Source organism: Rhinatrema bivittatum, chromosome 2, assembly GCF_901001135.1.
Source record: "Rhinatrema bivittatum chromosome 2, aRhiBiv1.1, whole genome shotgun sequence".
Lineage (NCBI taxonomy): Eukaryota > Metazoa > Chordata > Amphibia > Gymnophiona > Rhinatrematidae > Rhinatrema > Rhinatrema bivittatum.
Window position 1 is genome coordinate 772,489,363 of NC_042616.1, and position 22,795 is coordinate 772,512,157.

Sequence of the window (22,795 nt, forward strand, 5' to 3'; positions counted from 1 at the left end):
TCGCACCTTAAGTACTGTATACAATTCTGGTTGCCACATCTGAAAAGAGATATAGTTGCACTGGAGAAGTTACAGAGAAGGGCAACCAAAATGATAAAGGGGATGGAATAGCTCACCTATGAGAAAAGGCTAAAGAGGTTAGGGCTGTTCAGCTTGAAGAAAAGACGGCTAAAACCATTAGATCTCTAGAACTTGTAAATGTGAATAGGTTATTTACTCTTTCAGATAATAGAAGGACTAGGGGACACTCCATGAAGTTAGCAAGTAGTACATTTAAAACTAATTGGAGAAAATTCTTTTCACTCAATGTACAATTAAGATCTGGAATTTGTTGCCAGAGGATGTAGTTAGTGCAGTTAGTGTAGTTGGGTTTAAAAAAGGTTTGGATAAGTTCTTGGAGAAGTCCATTAACTGCTATTAATCAAGTTGACTTAGGGATCTACTTAGTTTTTTGGTACTTGCCAGGTACTTGTAGCCTGGATTGGACACTGTTGGAAACAGGATGCTGGGCTTGATGGACCCTTGGTCTAACCCAGTATGTTCTTATGCTTTCAGATCCTTCGACAGTTCTTTTGCTTTCCCCATGCTTCGGAAACCACCAAAGTCAGTGCAGCTCTGGATGAAATGCAAAACAGTTTCTCAAAAGCTAAGAAATTAATTGACTATTTATACACAAATACTAATTACAATCAGAAAAGGAACAGGTTTGGCTATATACCCTTCATTGCCATCTCAACCTGTGCATGAACTTAAATGTATATTAGCTTAAACTTCTGAACAGGACCATTTTATTATTTCCGTTATTGGTATGGTTTGTTTGATGATTGTACTATTTTATGATGTATAATAGTTTAATCTAAAACATATTAAAGACGTATTTTGTCTGATCACTCATTTTCTTAAAATACTACACATCTTACAAATTCTGCCAGAGGTATCTAAACTTATGATCACAACTGTATGGGTATATTATATTAATCAATGATTATAAGATTGTCATATTTAAACTGAAGCAAAACAAAATATTCAAGTGCATTGGCATGACTGGTGCAGGGAAGACCAGGTGGATAACATATTAGGCAAAAATCCCAACTGTTAAAACTTATCGTGAGGCCTCATACCTCAGTTAACACCTGTGTTGCTTGAAGACCTTGTTCAAATATAGTTATTACTCCTCCATCACCCTTCCCACTTCTAGCTTGTTTAAAAATATGTAGCTGGCGTGACATTGCAGGTTTAGTAAAACATTCGGCTTACGAGTGCAAAGACTCGGTAAAACTAAGCAAATCTTGAGTTACATTAACTTTCAGGACACACAGCAAGTGCCACAATCAGTCTGTTGAGATTCAACCAAAGAAGAATGGTGCCAATGCTGCAAAGACTTTACCTGATGTTTCGTGATAGTTCTCTTCTGGTCCAAGCTCAACCACAAGGATCTTTGTCATGAGTCAAGAACATTAGCTGGTCCAGGGCCTATTTTTTAGACTTGGCTACAACGTAGCAGGGCACTGAAGTCTTGCTAGTGGAATGAGCGGCTCATGGGTTCTTTACTATGAAAGCTTTTGATGCTGGTGGGGTTTGCACAAACTTCTTTGTGGAGATGAAGTCAAATAACTACAATCTTTGAATCGTGATAGTCCTGGATGGCATCATTGAGCTGATGCCGCATTAGGGACAATGTGCTCTTGAATCAAGACACAAGCAAATCTCATGATGGACAACTTGCTGTATAGGGGGCAATATTTGAAGCTCCTGGCCTTCTTTTCGACCATAGTGAGAAAAGTCTCTGAAGCAAAATGAAATGACAACATTTTGCAACAAAAATGTGTTCAAGAATACTGAAGAAGGCTGCACAGAGGGAACCATTAAGGAAAAGTAGCCACAACAAAGAAAAGTGCAGTTGCTTACCTGTAACAGATGTTCTCCTAGGACAGCAGGATGTTAGTCCTCACATGTGGGTGACATAATCTGATGGAGCCCGGCACAGAAACTTTTATCAAAGTTTCTAGAAGCTTTGACCAGCACACTGAGCATTCCCAGCATGCCACTATCTGTGCGACCATGCAAGGTCCCCCTTCAGTCTCGTAACAGATAAATACGAGCGAAAAATAAAACAAACCGGAAGGAGAACCTAATTCCGCCAGGTGGCAAGCGGGATTCCTAAGGACTAACATCCTGCTATCCTAGAAAAAAAACCTGTTACAGGTAAGCAACTGTGCTTTCTCCTAGGACAAGCAGGATAGTAGTCCTCACATATGGGTGAATACCAAGCTCTAGGCTGGCTCTGGCAGCAGGTGAGACCAACAGTCCTGGAAGGCCTGTTGTCACTGTGACCACAAGGTCCAATGTGTCCTCTGCATGCACAAGTGGGCGAGAGAGGTAACATGGACAGAAGCAGCCAAGTGACCCAACAAACGGAGCAGAAGATGGGCCGTCACCTGCCGGCTGCTGCACACGAAGGTTGCCAACGAGACGAGGGCAAGAGCCCATCGCAGGACAGAAACACTTTTGCCTGTGCCATGTCCAGCCTGGCTCCTATAAAGTCCAGCTGAGGAGATGGGCAGAGATGGGCAAAGATGGGTAGTTGATTACAGACCCTAAGGATTGCAGGGCTAAAGTGCTCACCACCCCTGTGTGGGAGTCGCTCTTGATCAACTAGTCGTCTAGGTACGGGAAGACATGTACCGTACAACACCTGAGGTACGCAGCTACCACCACTAAGCATTTGGTGAAGACACAAAGGGCTGAAGCCAACCCAAGACAGCACCTTGTACTGGTAGTGAGCCTTCCCCACCACAAAGTAGAGGTATTTTCTGCGACTGGGCAAGATGGCTATGTGAGCGTAAGCCTCCTTGAGATTGAGGGAGCAGAGCCAGTCTCCTCTTTTGAGGAAGGGGGATCAGAGTGCCCAGAGATACCATCTTGAACTTTTCTTCTAAGAGAAATTTGTTCAATGCTCTGAAGTCGAGAATGGGGCACAAGACTACTGAGGGTGAGGAACGGGCTCTACCGCTCCTGCTGTTAGGAGGGTGGAGAGTTCTATCCGAAGAACGACCTGCTTGGCGGACGAACCCCTCGACAGACATGGGGGAGATTTCTCTGGGAGCCATCTGAAATTGAGACGGTACCCCTAACGGACTATGGTAAGGACCCATTCGTCTGAAGTGATGGCCCCACAGGGATGGGCGAAGCCAGTCACCCTGCCACCTACTGGGGATCCGGCACTGGCTGACTCGTGCTCCCTCGCCGCCAGTCAAAAGCCCATGGCCGGGGTCTTGCTGGGATCGCTGGTTAAAGCCTAGGTGCCCACTGTTGACGGGAGCAGCCCCTGGAGCTAGTATGCAGTGTGCGAACTTGAGAGGCTGGGGGATGATATTTCCTCTGCTTGTAAAAGGACTTTCTGAAACTTGGCCTGGAAGACTTTTTGAGAGAGGAAGGAGCATCTGATGTGCTAGTGGAGAGCTGTTTGAGGGTTTCGTGGTGGTCCTTCAACTGAGCCATCGCATCCTGGACCTTATCCCCAAAGAGGTTGGCACCTGTGCATGGGAGGTCACCAGCTTACCTGCACCTCTAGGCAGAGGTCAGAAGCCCAAAGCCAGGCCATTCTATAGGCACAGATGCCCACAGCGGCTACTCAGGTTGCGGTTTCAAACACATCGTAGGTGGACCTCACCTCATGTTTGCCAGCTCCTAAACCTTGCAGGACAATAGCCGAGAGCGACTCCTGCTGCGGCAAGCTCTCCGCAAGATCCTGAATGTGTGTCCAAAGGTTCTGATTGTATTGGGTCATATACTACTGATAGGCAGCAATATGGGCAATGAACATAGCACCCTGAAAGACCTATGTTCCCACCCCAGAGGGGCAGAGGCATGAGTATGGGAGCACCTGGCCTTTTTAAGGGCAGATTTCACTACCACCAACTGGTGGGGGAGATGCCGCCTTTCGAATCCCAGAGCCTGCTGTACCGGATAGGTAGCATCCATCTTCCTATTGACTGGAGATATGGAGATTGGGTGTTCCCACATCCAAAGGAGAAGGTACTTAAAGATGTCATGGATGGGAACTGCCACAATTTCCTTGGGAGTGTTGACAAACTGGAGCACTTTCAGCATCTTATATTGTGCATCCTCTTCCGTAAGAAGTTGAAAGGGAATAGCCTTGGCCATGGCCCTGACTAACCCTGCAAAGGAGAGATCCTCTGGGGGTAACTGACTCCTTTCCTCCAGCTGTGAAGGCTCAGAGAGGTGGGGTCATCCCAGAATTCAATGAAGATTCCGAGGAATCGTCCCACCAGGGGTCATAAGGGCCTTCTTCCTCACTAAGGCCATCACGGGGCTGGCGCGGGCGAGGCTTGTGGAGGATCCTAGCCCTGGGCCCCGACAGCTTCAGAGGCACAGAGGGTCCTGCAGGAATAGACTGTTCCCCCGGCAATGGGAATCGAGGACCACGGGAGGCCAGAGGGCCCAGGCAAAGGCTCGGAGAACAGAGGCCTCGGGAACCCAGCACCGGCCATGACTTCCACCTCAGAGGATCCAATGATAGGGATCGTGCTGGTGGGGGCGCATCGGTAGCCGCTGGGGAACCAAAGGTCCCTCAGACACCGGTTGTATCGGGAGGGCGCCTAGAAGGACGTCCAGACACTCAAGCAGGGGCGCCAGAATAGACAGCAGAGGCTCCTGCACAGGCATGGGGACCGGTGGCGGGGGCGGCTCGAGGCTCTGCAGAGCTCTGAACACTGCAGTCTGAACTCTGCGGTCCAACTCTTCCTGAAAGTCCGGTGAGGTCAAAACTGAGGGAGGGGGGGGTGAGGTGTCACAGGTTCTTCCTCAGTTCTCAGAGGAGCTCCACTAACCGTGAAGCAACCACACTGCGGAAAGAGACTGAAGGGGGACCATGCACGGATAGTGACATGCTGGACATGCTCAGTGTGCTAGTCAAAGCTTCTAGAAAAACTTTGACAAAAGTTTTCTGTGCTGGGCTCCATCGGATGATATCACCCACATGTGAGAACTACCATCCTGCTTGTCCTAGGAAAATAAAACTTTTGAAGTGCCAAAAACCTGTCTAATAAACTGTGGAATAGAATGTAGAAAAAAATGAGGCATCCTGACCTCTTTAAAAGGGAAAGAGATCATGGAGAAACTATACAGGGGATTCCTCCAAACTTTGCTGTGGAAAAAAATCAAGGGGGCTCTGCAAGGTGACAGACAGCAGAAAATTACAGGCTTTCCTAGAAGAATGTGGGAAATGCTCCAATTGGTACTGTTGGATAGTATCAACAGTATGTGTGATCCTTCATTTTGCTTATCCTTGGAGAATATATAGTATTTGTTAAGACAAAGTGAAACTGCTTACCTATAAGAGCAAGTTTGCTTACCGTAAACGGTGCTTTCCGTAGATAGCAGATGAATTAGCCATGCTGTCTGGGAGTCCTCCATGCCACTAGATGGTGGAGTTCTCAAAGATCACTGAACTTTGTCAATGAGGTGTTCCTGCTTATATCTTCCTGCATTTCCCGAGTCTCCTCAGTCCTTACCCAAGCAAGACAAGATGCAATGATGGAACTGTCCAGGGAGGAGGGTGGGTCAGCATGGCTAATTCATCTGCTATCTATGGAAAACACTGTTTACGGTAAGCAAACTTGATCTTTTCCCGTAGATAAGCAGCATGAATTAGCCATGCTGTCTGGGAGTCCCCAGCTGCAGTATTGAGCACATACTATTCATCATGAGACTATGATTTAGTGAGGTAATGCGTTCAAGACAGTAGAACAAAGGTGGACAGTTCTCACAAGCTGCTGTGCTATGTTCGAGATGTGCTTGACTTGAGGATAGTCCGACCCCATGTGTGCATCTTCTGCAGTGTTTATCTAAACAGTAGTGGGATGTGAACATTTGCAGTGAGGACCACGTGGCTGCTTTACAAATGTCCAGTTGAGGCACTTTGGGCCAGATTTTATAACAAGCGTGCGGGCATAGATCTGTTCGCGCAACCAGACGCAAACAAACCTACGCCTGATTTTATAACATGCGCACGCTGCAGCGCACATGTTCTAAAATCCAGGGTCAGTGCGCGCAGGGGGGGTGCACAATTGTGCAACCTGTGCACGCCGAGCCGAGCAGCCTGCCTCCATTTCCTCCGAAATCGGAGCAGCCTCGGAGGGAGCTTTCCTTCCGCCACCCGCACCTTCCCCTCCCTTCCCAACCCCCCCCCCCCCCGACCTCTATTGAAGAAGTTACGTACGCCTGCCTCCGGCCGTAACTTGAGTGTGCTGGCTCTCCACCCCCTGGGCCCGGTGGCTGTTCCGGAGGCCTCGGCCCCGTCCCTGGGCCGGCGCCCTGCCCACGGTCCCGCCCACAGCACGCCCATTTTTTCAAGCCCCGGGACTTGTGCTCGGCGCACGCAGGGGAGGCAGGAGTAGGTTTTTGGGGGTTGCGCGCGTATCTTACGTTCGCAACCCTTTGAAAATCTACCCCATAGTGAAGATGAGCAATTGAAGCAGCCATCGCACAGACCTGGTGCGCCTTGGGTGTGGCGGACAGGGTCTCTGTACGCTTTTGGTAGCAGAACTGCATACAGTTCGAGATCCAGGACGATAGAGTTCTTTTGGACACCAGGAGCCCTGGGGCATTTGGGTTGAAGGAGAGAAAGAGCTGGGAGGCTCTGTGGTCAGAATGAGTAAGCTTCTTATAGTAGGCAAGAGCTCGCTTACAGTCTAATGAATAGAGTCTTTTCTTTGCATGAGGTTTAGGGTAGAAAGTCGGTAGGGTGATGGTCTGGTTGATGTGGAAAGCAGAAACCATCTTTGGTAGGAAGTTAGGATGTGTACGCAGCGTTACTTTGTCGTGGTAAAACGCAAGGTAGGGTGGATAGTGAACTAAGGCTTGTAGTTCACTGATGCGCCTTGCAGAGGTGATGGCAACCAAGAAGAGTACTTTCCAAGAGAGGTATCTGGGATGACAGGTGCCCAACGGTTCGAAGGGTGGTAGCATGAGTTGCTCCAATACTGTGTTTATATCCACCCCCTGGGCCCGGTGGCTGTTCCGGAGGCCTCGGCCCCGTCCCAAAGACCCTAACTTGAATGCAAAAAGTTGTAATTCTGCTGTTGACTCTTCCTTTGTATTTTGCATATTACCCAGTTAGCCCCTCCCTTGTTCATTGTAATTTCCCTTCTCAGTTACTTGTAAACCGACATGATGTGTCCTACGAATGCCGGTATAAAAAAAGTGTTAAATAAATAAATAAATAAATAAATAAATAAATAAATATCCCATGGTACTGGAGGTTTTCGAGTCAGGGCCGTAGATGTAGGACCCCTTTCATGAACCTGGAGACGAGTGACAAGAGATAGGTTCCCCATTGAGAGGAGTGTGGTAAGCCGCTATAGCACTGAGGTGAACTCGAAGTGAAGCAGTGGCGAGGCCCTCCCGGTAAAGCAGATGGAGATATTTCAGGAGGTGTTCTGGTGGACAGGTGAGTGGATCTGTATCCTCGGTCGAACACCAGGAAGCATAGCGTGACCATTTTCGCTGGTAACTGATTCTTCTTGATGGTTGTCTGGAGGAGACTAGAATCTCTTGAAGTTGAGGAGAAATGTTTAGGCTTTGGAATACGAGCCTTTCAACCTCCACGTAGTGAGATTCAGAGACGAATGAAGTGGGTGAAGCAGAGATCCCCCTTCCTGGGTGAGCAGTCATGGGCTGCTGCCTAGGGGGATTGGTTGGTGGATCAATAGCTGTAATAGGTAGCTGTACCACGGCTGCCTTGCCCATGCTGGGGCAATGAGTATCAAGTCCGCTTTGTCCTCGATGCACCTCTGGACTGTATGGGAGATGAGAGGTATTGGTGGGAACGCTTAAAGTAGGCCGTCCCTCCAATCTACAAGAAAGGCATCTTGTGCTAGCCGGTGTGCATGGGGTATACCGAGCAAAACAGGTCGACTTTCCTGTTCTGTTGCAAAGAGGTCGATGTGGGGAAGTCCCCAAATGGAAAAGATCTGATTGGCCACCTGCTGATGGAGTTCCCAATCGTGGGGGTGAAAAATTCTGCTCAGCCTGTCCACTCTGGAGTTGTTGATTCCGGGCAGGTATGTGGCCTGTAGGGCGATGGCTTTGCTTCTTTGCCCATTCCAGGATCCTGACAGCCTCCCTGCAAAAGCTCCAGGAACCTGACCCTCCTTCTTTGTTTATGTAATACATTGTGACTTGGTTGTCTGTATGGATCATGACCGTGTGACCCCAGAGTGTGTGCTCGAAGGTTCGAAGGGCATTCCTGATAGCCCAAAGTTCTAGGAAGTTTATTTGTTGGGTTCTTTCCCATTTGAACCATAGACCCTGAGTCTGCAGGTAGGTGAGGTGGGCTCCCCAGCCTGTAGGGAAGGCATCTGTGGTGAGGTCTATATGATGTCGAGGGGGCTGTAAAGACAAGCCCGTTGTCAGCACTGGTGGTGTCAGCCACCATTGCTGGTCTTTCTTCATGCTGGACGTTAATGTGATTGGAGTGGAGAGGGGGCTGAAGAACTGAGTCCATTGGGTCTTTAGGCCCCATTGCAAACGACGCATATGTAGTCGCATATGTGGCTTGACATAAATGGACGCTGCCATATACCCCAGAATGGTGAGGATTTGGCGGGCCGAGGTGGTTGTACTCCTTTGCAGGCAAAGAGCAAGTGCCGTGAAAGCAAGTGCCCGAGGCTCCAGTAGGAAGGCTCTCTTGTATCATGTTGATATGAGCTCCGATGAACTGCAAGATTTCAGTAGGTTGTAGGTTTGACTTCTCGTAGTTTATTAGGAGATCCAGATTGTCTAGGCAAAATATAGTTTGAAGTAGATTGTCTCTTAAGAGTGGACTGGTTGGGGGGCTACCAACAGCCATTCGTCCAGGTAGGGAAATATTCAGATTCCCTGTTAACGGAGGTGCACCACCGCTACCGCTAGACATTTTGTGAAGACTCTGGGGGCGGAGGAGAGGCCAAATGGGAGAACTTTGTACTGTCAGTGTCTCCCGTTCACAACAAAAGAGGTAACACCATGATGTGGGATGCACTGGTATATGGGCATATGCATCCTTCAAATCCAGTGAGCACATCCAATCTCTGGGTTGAAGGAAAGGCAGGATGGACTTGAGGGATGTCATTTTGAATTTTTCTTTCCATAAATACTTGTTGAGAGAGCGTAGGTCCAGGAAAGGCAGGAGCCCACCAGATTTCTTGGGAATAAGGAAGTATTGAGAATAGAATCCCTGTTGGAGTTGTGAGGGGGCAACTCCTGAATGCACTGCTGGTGGAGTAGTTGATTGATCTCCTGAAGCAGAGGTCCGCGGTGTGCCTTGGGATGTTTCTGGCAGACTAGGTGCAGTAAGGGTGGAATAGAGAAGAAGTTTAGGGAATATCCATCCTGTACGATGCTCAAAATCCAAAGGTCGGATGTTATGTTGTTCCAGGCCGGGAGAAATTTGGACAGCCTGCCCCCAACTACAGGTGGTGGTAGCGGTGGGGACAAATTTCCTAAAAACCTTGCGGGTTTTTTACGGGGAGGGTGTCGGTAGGTTGTCTAAGCTGTCGAGGTGCGTGAGAATGTTGACGTGGACCCTGCTGTTGGTATGGTTGCTGATGACTTGCTTGGTAGGGGGAGGGTCTGTAAGACGTATATGGCTTGTACGTTCGACGGGGGTAATTCTGTTTCCTGTACGAGGAGAAGGAACCTCTGTATGAAGCATCATCCTGGGGGTGCGGTCATGATAGGACAGCCACCTTTTGTACCTTGAGCTTGGCTACAGTCTCCATCAGTTTATTGCCAAAGAGATTGTCTGGAAGTCAAGGAAGGTCTGCCAGTCTCTCATGGATGTCGTCCCTAATGGCTCTCGCTCGTACCCAAGCTAAGCGTCTTGCTGCTATGGCGTTGGAGCTTGTTTTAGCTGATGTTTCAAAGCCTTCATAGATTGAACAGAGAAGGTGACAGAGACCTTCTTCCATATCATGAAGTTCTTGTGGGGTTTGATTGTCCGGTGACGAGCACTGTACCAAGGGCTTTAGGGACTGGAGGCATTCAAACAGGTACTGCGTCACGTAAAACCAGTGATGCTGTATTTTTGTTTTTAACATGCCTGATTGAAAAGCCGGACTTCCTGGATGACGTCACTGGGGTCGACAGCACTGTGAGCTGGCTCCGGGCCCTCCCCCCGAATCGGCCACCATCCCTCCCTCAAAATTATAAAAAACATTTTTTTCTTGGCTGGATGTGGTGCAGGACGTTGAGGGCTGCTATTTCGCCACAGTTTGGCGAAAAAAACGAGCATCCAGAGACCCGCAATGAGCCCGAGATTGGTGCGGCCTACCTGGCTCCCCTGGTGAGTTTGCTCTGGAGCACCTCTGTTCAAATCGACCGCCATCCTCCCTCAGTCTTTTTCTTTTGCCTGTCTGGTGCTTGGTGGTGATAAAGGACGTGTAGGGCTGTCGATTCATCGCGGCTGGGGACCAAAACGAGTGCTCTGCGACCTGATATGTGCCAAAGATCGGCGTGGACTCCCCAGAAGAAAAGGCATAGTGTGGCCAAGATGGCTGCCGCCATCGCAGGAGATAGCACGGCTCCGGTGGCAGAGGTCTCTGAGATGGCCCTCCTAAAAATATCTGCTAGGGTTGCTGAAGTGCTGGATGCCGAAAAGGCTTTTGACTCCTTATCCTGGGACTATATATGTTTTGGGTGCTTCAGCAATATGGGATAACTGGGGACTTTGTTACGTGGCTACAAGTTCTGTACAACAATCCTAGTGCCAAAATTCTTATTAATGGAGGTTTATCGGTCTCCTTCCCTCTGCAATGTGGGGTTCGGCAAGGGTGCCCACTTTCCCCCCTACTATTTGTACTGGCAATAGAGCCACTAGCTGAGAAGTTACGACGGGATAAAGGATTTTGGGGAATCGGTTTGAGTGGACATCCAGTTAAACTTGCTTTCTTTGCGGATGACATTCTGCTCTTTGTCGGACGACCCTGGCAGAGTGTGCCCGTAATACCCTCTATTTTTACACAGTTTCGGGATATAGCGGGCCTTTGCATTAATTTTTCCAAGTCAGAAGCATTGGCCCTACATTCACGGTTTCCACAGACGTGGCCTGGCTCCTTCCCCTTCAAATGGGCACCTGGGAAACTAAAATATTTAGGAGTATGGATCCCCAGAGAATTGGATAAGCTCTATGAGTGTAACATATGTGAAACCTTGGGGCGGCAGTTGCAGGCCTGGCAGTCTCTTCCCCTCAATTTTTCAGGGCGTTGTGCTCTAGTTAAAATGATGATTGTTCCTAAATTGCTAATCAAGTTACACATGCTTCCCCTTTGGCTTAAGGTTTATGATCTTAATAAATTGCAGAGGGGGTTGATCCAATTTATATGGGCAGGTAAGCGTGCAAGGATTTGCCTATCAAACACTGGTGCACCCAAAGGTTCGGGGTGGGTTGGGCCTGCCCGATTTCCGTGCTTACAATGTTGCTTGTCAGATGCGTTTTATTGGGGAATGGATTCTTGATGAATATACTTACTGTGAAGAAGGGATGTTAAATCGTATGACTTGGCCCTGGTCTCCTCTTCATGTAGTCCAAGCTCCTGCGGCCATGGTACAATCTCTCAATATTCCCAAATGTTTTTTTTATCCATGCCGCAGGGCCTGGCGGTGGCTCCGTCGGCTGTATAGATTGCCGGGCTTGTTCTCATTGTTTACGCCGCTGCTGGGTAACTGTGATTTTCAGCCTGGTATTACCACCAGTGGCATCTTCAAGACTTGGGCTCGCTGTGGACTTAGGTATGCCTTTCATTACTTTGAAGAAGACGTCCCTCAAGTGTTACAATATACAACTATGGTTGAGAATTACAAGTTACCCCGTAAGTTTTCTTTGCCTACCTACAAACTTGACACTACTTGCAGGCTTTTTGCTGGCAATCAGAGGAGTATGCACGCGAAACTGCTTTTGCTAAAACACTGGTTGAGTGTGCGTACTTACATAATTCTATACAGGCTGGAGTAGATTGATTTCAAATATGCGATTGACTCCTCATCTTGATCTTCTGGCCCGCTACTGGACGCCGTTTTGTGCAAAGGATGTTACAGTTCCCTTCCTTACTTCATGCTTCACTTCTCTACATAAACGACTGAAGGACTGTGGGTTGCACAACCTGCAATTTCGGATTATCCATCATACTATTTGTGACGATGTGCGCCGTTTTCGAATGGGTCGTCTCTCCTCTCCACTATGTATTAAATGTTCCACAACAGAGGGTACCATGTTGCATCGGCTGATTCTCTGCTCTTCCCTCGAGACTTTCTGGAAAAATATACTGGCCTGCGTCAATAAATGTTTTCAGATACCTTTACGATTGTCTGCTGTGCTCCTATTGTCAGGACCGCAGGCGCTCCTTGTGAAATGTACGGTGGCACAGGATCGCTTTGGCAGGACTGCTTTTCTACTAGCTTGCCGAACAATACTTGCTGAGTGGATTGAGCCTGCGAGTACACCCTCACTTGTGGCCTGGCACCATCGCATGATTTTGCTCGAACGCATGGATTTTCCCAAGTCTCCTCAGCCTAGGGATAAGCGATATGCAGATTGCTGGGCTTGCTATTACACTTCTCTCACCTTGGATTTCCAGACTCAATTGCTTACAGCAGGATATATTGAAACTTGGTATACCAACTCTCCCGGGGAGAGTAACTCCTGAGTAGCCTTGCTACTAAATTCTCTTGATCAGGGTTTCTCTTTCCCTAAATGTTTTTAGGGCTCTTGGGCGGGGGTTGGGGGGGCACGAATGTGGTTGGAAGGTGAGGTGGTTGTCTGAATGGGGTGTATGTGGTGTGTTTGGTTTGTGCAGTTTGAATGTGTTGGGAGTGGTGGAGGTTCTGGTTGCTTATTGGGGTGGGTATTGTTACTAAACAGGAGGCCAGCATCACTACTGTACTGTTTGTTCTCTTGTTGCTATTGTTTTTGAATACGTTGCAGTACTAGTGGAAATGCTTGTCTTTACAATAAAAATGATTCTGCCAAAAAAAAAAAAAAAAAAGAAAAGCCTTCTTGGCAAAATCGTCGAGATATTTGCCATCCTTACCCTGGGGGGGGGTGTTCGAGTGGAGTCGATCCTTTTGCCTTCCGCATCGCAGATTCCACAACGACGGATGTGTGGGGAAGTTGAACTGCTGAGAAAGCAAGTGTTGCTTACCTGTAACAGGTGTTCTCACAGGACAGCAGGATGTTAGTCCTCACATATAGGTGAAATCAGGATGGAGCCCAATCACGGAAAACTTCTATCAAAGTTTCCAGAAGTTTTACCGGCCCCTACTGGGCATGCCCAGCATGGCACTAACCCTGCAGCCAGCAGGGGTCCCCTTTCAGTCTTATTTGATAGCTACAGGCAGTGCCGAAAAAATAAAACAACAAAACGTTACGAACCCAACACAGTGGGGCGGCGGGCGGGTTTCGTGAGGACTAACATCCTGCTGTCCTGTGAGAACACCTGTTACAGATAAGCAAAACTTGCTTTCTCACAGGACAAGCAGGATGGTAGTCCTCACATATGGGTGAGTACCGAGCTGAGGATGTCCGAACATGCAACAAATGTACCCAACGGCGTGCAACAGGCACAACAACTGGGGTGGAATTTGGTAGAGGGCATCCTGAACCCCAACGGGCAGGCGGAAGGGTGTTAGTACGTCACTTTGGAAATAGGTTACGCAGGACAGATTGGCCGAAGATGGAATCTTGTCTTCCGGCTTTGTCCAAGAATTAGTGGGCTGCGAAGGTATGGAGAGAGCTCCAGGTGGTAGCCCTGCAAACGTCAGGAAGCGGCACCGATCTTAGGTGTGCTACTGAAGTCGCCATGGCCCTCACAGAATGTGCTTTACCACAATCTTGAAAAGGAATGCCTGCTTGCTGGTAGCAAAAAGATATGCAGTCCGCCAACCAGGAGGAGAGAGTCTGCTTACCCACAGGTTGCCCTAATTTGTTGGAATGGAAAGAGATGAATAACTGAGTGCTCTTCCTGTGGGCAAGTGTACGATCTAGATAGAAAGCTAGAGCCCGTTTACAGTCAAGGGTATGCAGAGCTTGTTCCCTTGGATTGGAATGGGGCCTGGGAAAAAAGGTAGGTAGTATGATGGATTGATTAATGAGAAACTCTAAAACTACCTTGGGTAAAAACTTAGGGTGAGTGCGGAGTACCGCCCGGTCCTGCAGGAGTTTAGTGTAAGGCGGATAGGTTACTAGGGCCTGTAACTCACTAACCCTGCGAGCTGAAGTGATAGCTAAAAGGAAAATCACTTTCCATGTGAGATATTTTAGGTCACAGGAGTGAAGAGGTTCGAATGGTGGTTTCATGAGCCGACCAAGAACAAGGTTAAGGTCCCAAGAAGGGGCCGGAGGACGTAAAGGTGGCTTGATATGGAGCAAGCCCTTTAAAAAGCGTGTTACAAGGGGTTGTACTGATATAAGAACATCCCCGACTCCTTTATGGAAGGCGGCCACCGCATTGACATGCATTTTGATTGAAGAGGTCTTTAATCCTGACTCCGCCAAATGCCAGAGATGGGATTGGACAGGAAAAGGGATCAAGGGACTGGGAAATGCACCATGATTTATAGGAATAAGATTTCATAGTGGAAGGCTTCCGTGAAGCAATCAGGACACTAGAAACCGAATCTGAAAGGTTAAGTGGTTGAAGGATTAACCTTTCAACATCCATGCCGTCAGAGACAAGGCCTGAAGATTGGAATGGCTTGGCATCAGTTGTTTTGAGTGATCAGATGCGGGTCCATTCCCAAGGGAATGTGCCTGCAGATGGAGAGATCCTGAAGTATTGGAAACCACACTTGGCATGGCCAGTGAGGTGCTATCAGGATCATGGTTCCCTTGTCCTCATGTAACTTCATGAGAGTCTTCGAAAGAAGAGGAAGTGAAGGGAATGCATAAAGGAGACCGGCTGCCCACGAGAGGGAGAATGCATCTCTGGGCGGAGAGCGCTTGCTCCGAATGAGGGAGCAGAAAATTGTCGACTTTGTGGTTCTGAGGGGATGCAAAGAGGTCTGTCTGGGGATAACCCCATTGTTGGAAGATGAAGTCCACTACCGAGGGGTTGAGAGACCACTCGTGCGGTTGAAAGACACGACTCAGTTTGTCTGCCAAGACATTGTCCACTACCGGCAAGTAGGTGGCCCTGAGGTACATCGAGTGGGAGAGCGCTTCCGCCTAAATCTGCGCAGCTTCCTGACACAGAAGGAAGGAGCCTGTGCCTCCCTGCTTGTTGATGTACCACATGGCCACTTGGTTGTCTGTCTGGATCAGGATGACGTGATTTGACAGGCGTTCCTGAAAAGCCCCGAGAGCATATCGCATTGCTAGAAGTTCTAGAAGTTTATTTGATGTTTGGCTTCCCCTGGAGACCAAGACCCTTGTGTCTGTAGATTGTCCAGGTGGGCTCCCCACCCGAGGTTGGAACATCGGTGGTGAGGATGAGTTGAGGATCTGGCACTTGAAAGGGCAGTCCCTGGAGGAGATTGTTGTGATTTTTCCACCAGGCGAGAGACAGACGGAATGAGTCAGTGATGTGGACAATGGTCGACAGAGGCTGAACAGCTTGAATCCATTGTGACCTCAGAGTCCAATGCATGAGCCTCATGGCCTCATAGTTCGGGGCCTTGCTAGTGGAGAATAGTACTTCCTTGGACGGAAGAATGACTTCTTAGAGTCCATCCTAAAGGTCTGTTTTGAGGGGAAGTCAGAAGGTATCGATGAGAGCTGTTTAAGGGTCTCATGATGGTCCTTTAATTCAACCACTATTTGCTGGATCTGTTCACCGAACAGATTGTCTCCTACACATAGCAGGTCAGATAGCCTGTCTTGTACTTCTGGGCGAAAGTCAGAAGATTTGAGCCAGGCCCATCGTCTTGCCGAAATGGTAGCTGCAGACACTCTAGAAGAGGTGTCGAAGATATCGTAAGCTGTTCTTATCTCATGCTTTCCTGCCTCAAACCCCTTGTTGACAAGGATTTGAAGCTGTTGTTGGAATTGGTCAGGCAGGGTTTCAGAGAAGTCCTGTATTTGCTTGAAAATGACCCTATTGTATTGGGTCATATACAGCTGGTAAGCAGCAATTCTGGAGATGAGCATGGCCCCTTGGAACACTCGTCGACCAATATTGTCTAAGAACTTGTGTTCCTTAACAGGAGGGGTAGATGAGCGAGGCTTCGTCCTTTTTGCTTTCTTTTGAGCAGATTCCACCACCACTGAGTGGTGGTCGAGCTGAGCTTTTTGAAAGCAGAGGGCTGATTGTACTAAATAGGTAGTGTCAGCTTTTCTATGGACTGGAGCAACGATCCAGGGTTTTCCCAGTTCTTTTTGAGGAGGTCAAGAAGAACTTGATGAATGGGAATAGAAGTGATCACTTTAGGGGCATCCAGGAATTGGAAGAGCTCCATTATCTGGTGCCTATCATCCTGCTCCGTTTGAAGCTGAAAAGGGATCAATTCCAACATTTCCTTCACAAAATTAATGAAAGAAAGGTCCTCTGGAGGAGAATGCTTTCTACTTTCAGTAGGAGAGGGAGGTGAAGGTAAGTCATCGGTGTCTGTGGAAGTATCATCACCCCAGGTGTCATAAGGATCAGCAGACTGACCTGTAGGATGAGAAGGGGGTTGGATACCCGAAGGCCCCGGCTGAGGCTCCGAGAAAATCGTGGACGGCCTGGAAGGCACCGGTGCCGGTATCGAAGGCGCCGATGTGCATATTGCCCCCGATGAATGAATCGGTGGCGAGGGACGAATTGGCATCAATGGCTGAGGCAGTACTCCCGAAGGAGGAATGCGGAACGGTGTTTTTCCTCCCGATGAAGCTGTCAACGGGGAGCGCACCGGAGCCATCGGAGACCCAGGAATCACCGGTGGAAGGGCGGTCATGAGCGCCTCCATCCGGGATAGCAGCGGTGCCAGCGCTGCTGTCATCGGGTCGGTGACTGGTTCCATTCTCGGTGCCGGTGTCAGAGGAACCTGGAGCCGTTGCATCGCCTTGTCGATGGCCTCCTGGACCAGCCGGTCCAGTTCTTCCCAGAGACCTGGAGCAAGCAGCCCCGGCTCTGTGATGGAAGAGGGAGGCTGAGGCATAGTCGGAGGGACCACCTTTACAGGCGGAATCGTGACTCCCAAACCCCGATCGGGTGAGGGTGGCCTCGACGTCCCGGTCGCAGGAATGTTCGGTGCCATTCCTGGACGGGGCTTCTTCGATGGTGGCTCGGACGGTGGTGAGGTCCATGATTTCGCTCCCTCGACAGTCCGAGACTTACGATGCCGATGGCGATGTTTCTCCCTACGATCCCCTCGATCTTGAGGGGGAGTAATGGGAGTCGATGACCATGAAGACGTCGATGGCGGATAGTCACCGGAAGGTGGTCGATGCTGGTGCGACTTCGACGGTGCCGGTTCCGATGACGTCGATGCGATGGACGGCGTTGGGGTGTGAGCACGGAAGAGGAGTCCCATCTTCTCCATTCTAGCTTTGTGACCTTTTGGTGTCATGAGGGCACATTTGGTGCAAGTCAGGACATCATGCTCACGGCATAAACACATTACACAGACTCCATGAGGGTCTGTGATGGACATGGTATGAGTACAGTCTGGGCCCCGATGAAACCCCAACGCCATGGCCATCGAAAAAAATCAAGCCGCGGTACGGTCGACGGCCAGTAGGCCACGAGGGCCAAACTCGACGGTAATCGACGAAAGACGGTCAAAAAATTTACCGGAGTACCGCGGTCTGAGAAAAGTTAGAGGAGGGGACCCCTGTCGGGCAATTTAAGTTTAATCAACTCCATGTGGAAAATTCCTGTCAGGAATCTCTTCAGAGCTCCTAAACCCCGAGGCTACTGCCCCAGTAGGGGCCAGTCAAAGTTCTGGAAACTTTGATAGAAGTTTTCCGTGATTGGGCTCCATCCTGATGTCGTCACCCATATGTGAGGACTACCATCTTTGCTTGTCCTGTGAGAAATATGGTGACGCCTGCATGTGGTATTTTAAATCAGTCTTCCAGGATGTAGGTAGTCCCGAGAAGGGGGATTCCCATGCCTTTTTCATTACCCCATCCAAGACAGCATGAGACGGTAATGCTGTCTATTCAGCAGGACTGTCGAAAATTTTCAGGATGCCCAGCATTTCCTGCCTGGGGTCTGGGACCTTCTGGGTTTCAATATTTAGACGCTGTCCTACTTTTTCTAAAAATTTTGAGTAGGAAAAGTCTTCGGGGGGGGGGGGGGGGGGGGGGGGGGGGGGGGGGGGGGGGAACAGGCTCAGCTGGAATTTCCGCAGGGTCAGATGGGTATCCTATGGAGGAGCCTGGTGAGGTAGATGATTGAGGGGAGTCCTCCGCCGGAGGAGACTGTTGTCACGGCTGAGCAACAGGGGAAGGTCCCGGGCTCGGGCTGCCCTGTGGTGATGGTGGAACATTAGAGGGGTGTCCAGGTAGTTGTTAGCGCTGCTGTTCAATAGTGGTCAGAAACAGATAAAATCATGGAGATCTGTGAAATGGCTTGGGAAGCCAGGTCTGACGGAGGAGGTGGCGTCAGATGGATTGAAGTGCCCCCTGGCAGTACTGCTGCTAGCAGGATATCACTATCTGGCCCCTCTGGGGTGAAAAACATCCACTGGAGGGCAACTTTCTTTCTCATATAATGAATCCTGCAAACTTGATTGCCTTCAGTGATTGGAGGCCCTGGAGAGGCCAGAAAAATCTTCTGACGAAGCTGAGGAACTGCAGGAAATTCTCAGTAATGAAGGGTCTTCATCTGAGTCTACCACGAGTAAGAGAGAGGGCTCCCTAGGACATTTATGCCCCGAAGTGTGTTTCTTTGGGGGCCTGGTAGGAGGCTGCGTCAGCAACCCAGTCAGCTGAGTCGTCAGCGGTGCATCTGTGGGCACAGTATGTGATTCAGATGCATCGGTGCGTCGCTTTCGAGGCAGATTGCGATTTCGGCGCCGACGGCACATCTCCTATGCCTTGCCCCAGATATGGAGGGGGGTCTGCTTCGGCACCGGTTCCGATGGAGGTGGCCCAACGGTGGGAGGATATCCTTGCCTTTCGGTGGGGTCCTGGGGAGGACCTAGTTGACCCTCCTGATGGGGCATATGAACCCAAACTTGCTTCTTTAAGTTGAGCAATGCGGGCAGCCCTCTGCCGCTGGGCCCTAGGGGCCATGCAGCCACAATCCCTACAATTCGCTTGGTCGTGGTCTGGACCTAAACAGATATAGCACCGATCGTGCCCATCGGTGGCAGACATTTTACCACAACGACAAAACTTTAATCCTGGTGGTCAAGGCATCACAAGTTGTCAGTCGTTTTGCTGTTTCCCCCCCCCCCCCTTTTTTTTTTTACACAGAAACTGGTTTCTCTTGAGAGAAAAGAGAGCTCCGTGGGCACTCAGTCGCGCAGAAAAAAATGGACTGAGGAGACTCAGGGAAACACGGGAAGATAGAAGCAGGAACGCCTCACTGACAAAGTTCAGTGATCTTTGAGAGCTCCACCTAGTGGCACGGAGGACATTCCAGACAGCATGGCTAATTTATGCTGCTTATCTACGGGAAAATATTCACTCTCTGAACAATGGCAATTAAGTTACACAGATAGTTCGTGTGACCTCTGTCTCATTTCAGTGCAGAAGATCATTCCTTCTGTGCTACATTTCTACTGCTTGTCCCCAAAGGATAGATACTAAATATTAATACCTCTCTAGTTCTATAGCAATATGCACTTATTGTGATGACAAGTCATGATCCACTAGCAAATGTTAGTTTAAATGAATCAAACCTTCCAAGGAAATTCTTACTTCACACATTTGAAGTTGAAATAACCTTCTTTCCTTTTCCATTTCTTCAGCTATCTCAGCTCCCGTTATCTCTGTTCGTATCATTCCATGTTGTTTTGCATGTTCTCTCTTTTCCTTTTCAATTTTTGTTCTGTAGTAGTAAAACCAAAAAGGGAACTTAATTTTATAGTTTTACTCAAAAAATACACGCATTATACTGGAATGAGAAAATATTCATTCAATAAACTGATTTTACTAAGCTGTAATTGCTGTTACCTTTAGAATAGTTTTAACAATGGTGGATAATTTAAGGACTGATGTAGTATCATTACATTTCCAGTAACATTTGCAAGACTCTGGATTCTAGCATAAAACAGAGGTCCATATTCAAAAACATTTAGATGAATAACTCAAAAGTTAACCATCTAAATAGCTAGTTTTGAATATTCCCTTTACTTAATCAACTAAAAGATAACCAAATAAGTCTTAAGGGGCATGCTGGGAACATTCAGGGGGCGGGGATGAGTTAGCCGAATAACTTATCCAGCTAACTTAATATCGGCGTTAGCTGGATAAGTTATTTAGCTAACTCTAGAAATACCTGAAAGCAGGTCTAAAGTTATCCAGGAACATTCCCAGATAACTATGACTAAATTGGCTATATTCAAAAGAATATAGCTTCTTAAATGACAAAGTGCTGGCTTAAAAAAAAATTGCAAGCTTATTGGTCTTACCATAGACCCCTCCTCCTTCTCCCAACCAAGCTCCAAAGCCTCAGCCCTGATGGGCCTGCATCCTCCTCCCTAAAATCCCTTCCATATCATTATTTAAAAAAATATAAGGGCCAAGGTCAATACCAGTCTCTCCCACTCCTGAATCCAGTCTATTTTTGTAAAAAATTAGTACGCTCTAGGGCCCCACTCCTCTCCACCACCTGACCCTCCCAGAATGTTAATTTCAGGCTAGTCTTCAGCCTGGATCATGATAGCAGCCTACCATAATCTGGGACAAGCGCTTCTGCCATTGCTGGGCAGATAGGATTGTTTAAGAAAGTGTATTTATATGAAATGCATGTTAGCTTGAAGGAATTTAAATATTTTCAAAATTTTAAGACATATAGCCATTACCTGTACACACTAGTTCATTAAAACAATATGTGCATGTATATGTGAGAAAGGATATGTGCTTACCTGTAACAGGTGTTCTCCAAGGACAGCAGGATGTTAGCCCTCACACATGGGTAACATCAGATGAAGCCCAGCACGTAAAACTTTTGTCAAAGTTTCTAGAAACCACACATCCACATGGGGTCCCATCTTCAGTCATTCATAGAGTTTGCAGAAAATAAAACAAACTGAAAGAAACCCAATTCTGCGTGGAGGGATGCGAACTAACATCCTGCTGTCCTTGGAGAACACCTGTTACAGGTAAGCAACTCTGCTTTCTCCAAGAACAAGCAGGATGGTAGTCCTCACACATGGGTGATTATATAGCTAGAGGCTGCTCCTAACATAGGCAGCATAGAATAGGTGCCAACATACACAACAACTAAAGCTGCTAGAACCGGAGGAGCAAGCCTGAACCCAAGGAAAGGGTCCAAGGCAAGAAGAGTTGTGTTTTCATGGCTAAAAGAGATTACGGAGAACCACCTGACCAAAATGACAGTCACATCATCCATCTTTGTCCAGACAATGAAAGGCGAACATGTGGGGAGAACTCCAGGTCGCCACTCTGCATATCTCGTGAATGGGGACAGCATGCAAGGGAGCCACCGAAACAGACATTGCCCGAACGGAATGAGCCTTGATGTGACCTCCAACCTGCAGGCCAGATTAAGCGTTGCAAAAGGATATACAGTCCGCTAGCCAATGGGATAAAGTCTGCTTAGACACTGCGATTCCCAACCAGTTTTTGTCGAAGGAGACAAACTACTAAGTGGACAGGCGGTGAGGTGCCATCCATTCCAGGAAAAAGTGAAAAAAATAATATTTAGTAACTATGCTGCTGTACCACTGGTAACTAAGGATCTGACTTACTAAAGTTTAATTCTATCACAAATGCTCAACATGGAAACAGCACTATCAAAGGTCACAACTAGGTTTCGGTGCATTCACAGCACTGTTAATGCCCATACACAAGCATGAAATAGTGTTTAAAATGAAGGAGGAAATTAGATGCAAAACTAAGTTATTACCTGTTAGTGCAGTGAAAATGTATGCATGACAAAATGTTGTGCAGATGTATTAGTTCAAAAATATGACCTGTGCCTTGGAAGCTTTTATGATTCTATCTGCATTGCATGCGTGTGCCGTATCCTCTGCAGCAATGCGCACTCCATTTGCATTTCATTAACCATTAGCGGGTCGATAGTAGTTCAATGGAGTACATTAACCCCCTATGTGCTTTAGTGCCTGCAGAAGGCAATTTTCCAAACCGTTAACACTGGTGAATTGACGATCGGAAAATTGCGTTGCCTAAATCTGGCTGAAAGGACTTTCAGAACACTTGCACTTTTAAGCTGCATTTAGGGTAAGCATTCCCAGATGCCTGTCTCGAGCTGGATCGGAATGAAATGCAGATAGATTGCAATATTTTCCACAAAAAATCCATCCGCAGAGAAAGCGGATGCAAAAGTTCATGGGTGCTCAGTACCCATGGCAAGTTACAAAACAAAAATGCATGCAGATGATCTCTTTGAAACTTGGTGCACAGTTTCAGGATAAACTGCCTCTGCAATGTAATTGCACTAAATGCTGTTTTTTATCTCCTTGTCCCCACATTCATCTCCCTGCAAGCCAACATTGCAAACTAGCAGGCCAATATAGTACACTGTTAACCCGCGTTTGGCGCGCTAGCTTTACCCCTTATTCAGTAAGGGGTAATGCGCGTCAAACGCGCATCCAACCCCCCCCCCCCGAAAGTGCTGGAGATGTTGAGATCTTGAAAGTATTAACTAGGAGCAAGTGGAAA

The 22,795-nt window shown here is 48.1% G+C and overlaps 1 protein-coding gene across 10 annotated transcripts in view; it reads right to left on the reverse strand.

Moving 5' to 3' along the window:
* Positions 1-22,795, reverse strand: part of ASAP1 (ArfGAP with SH3 domain, ankyrin repeat and PH domain 1) — a 975,348-nt gene that overhangs the window by 613,816 nt on the left and 338,737 nt on the right. For all 10 annotated transcript variants that reach the window (XM_029592039.1, XM_029592032.1, XM_029592035.1 and 7 more), the window contains one exon: positions 19,847-19,976. In XM_029592039.1, coding sequence (XP_029447899.1) covers positions 19,847-19,976 — 130 coding nt within the window. The remainder of the gene's footprint in view (positions 1-19,846; positions 19,977-22,795) is intronic.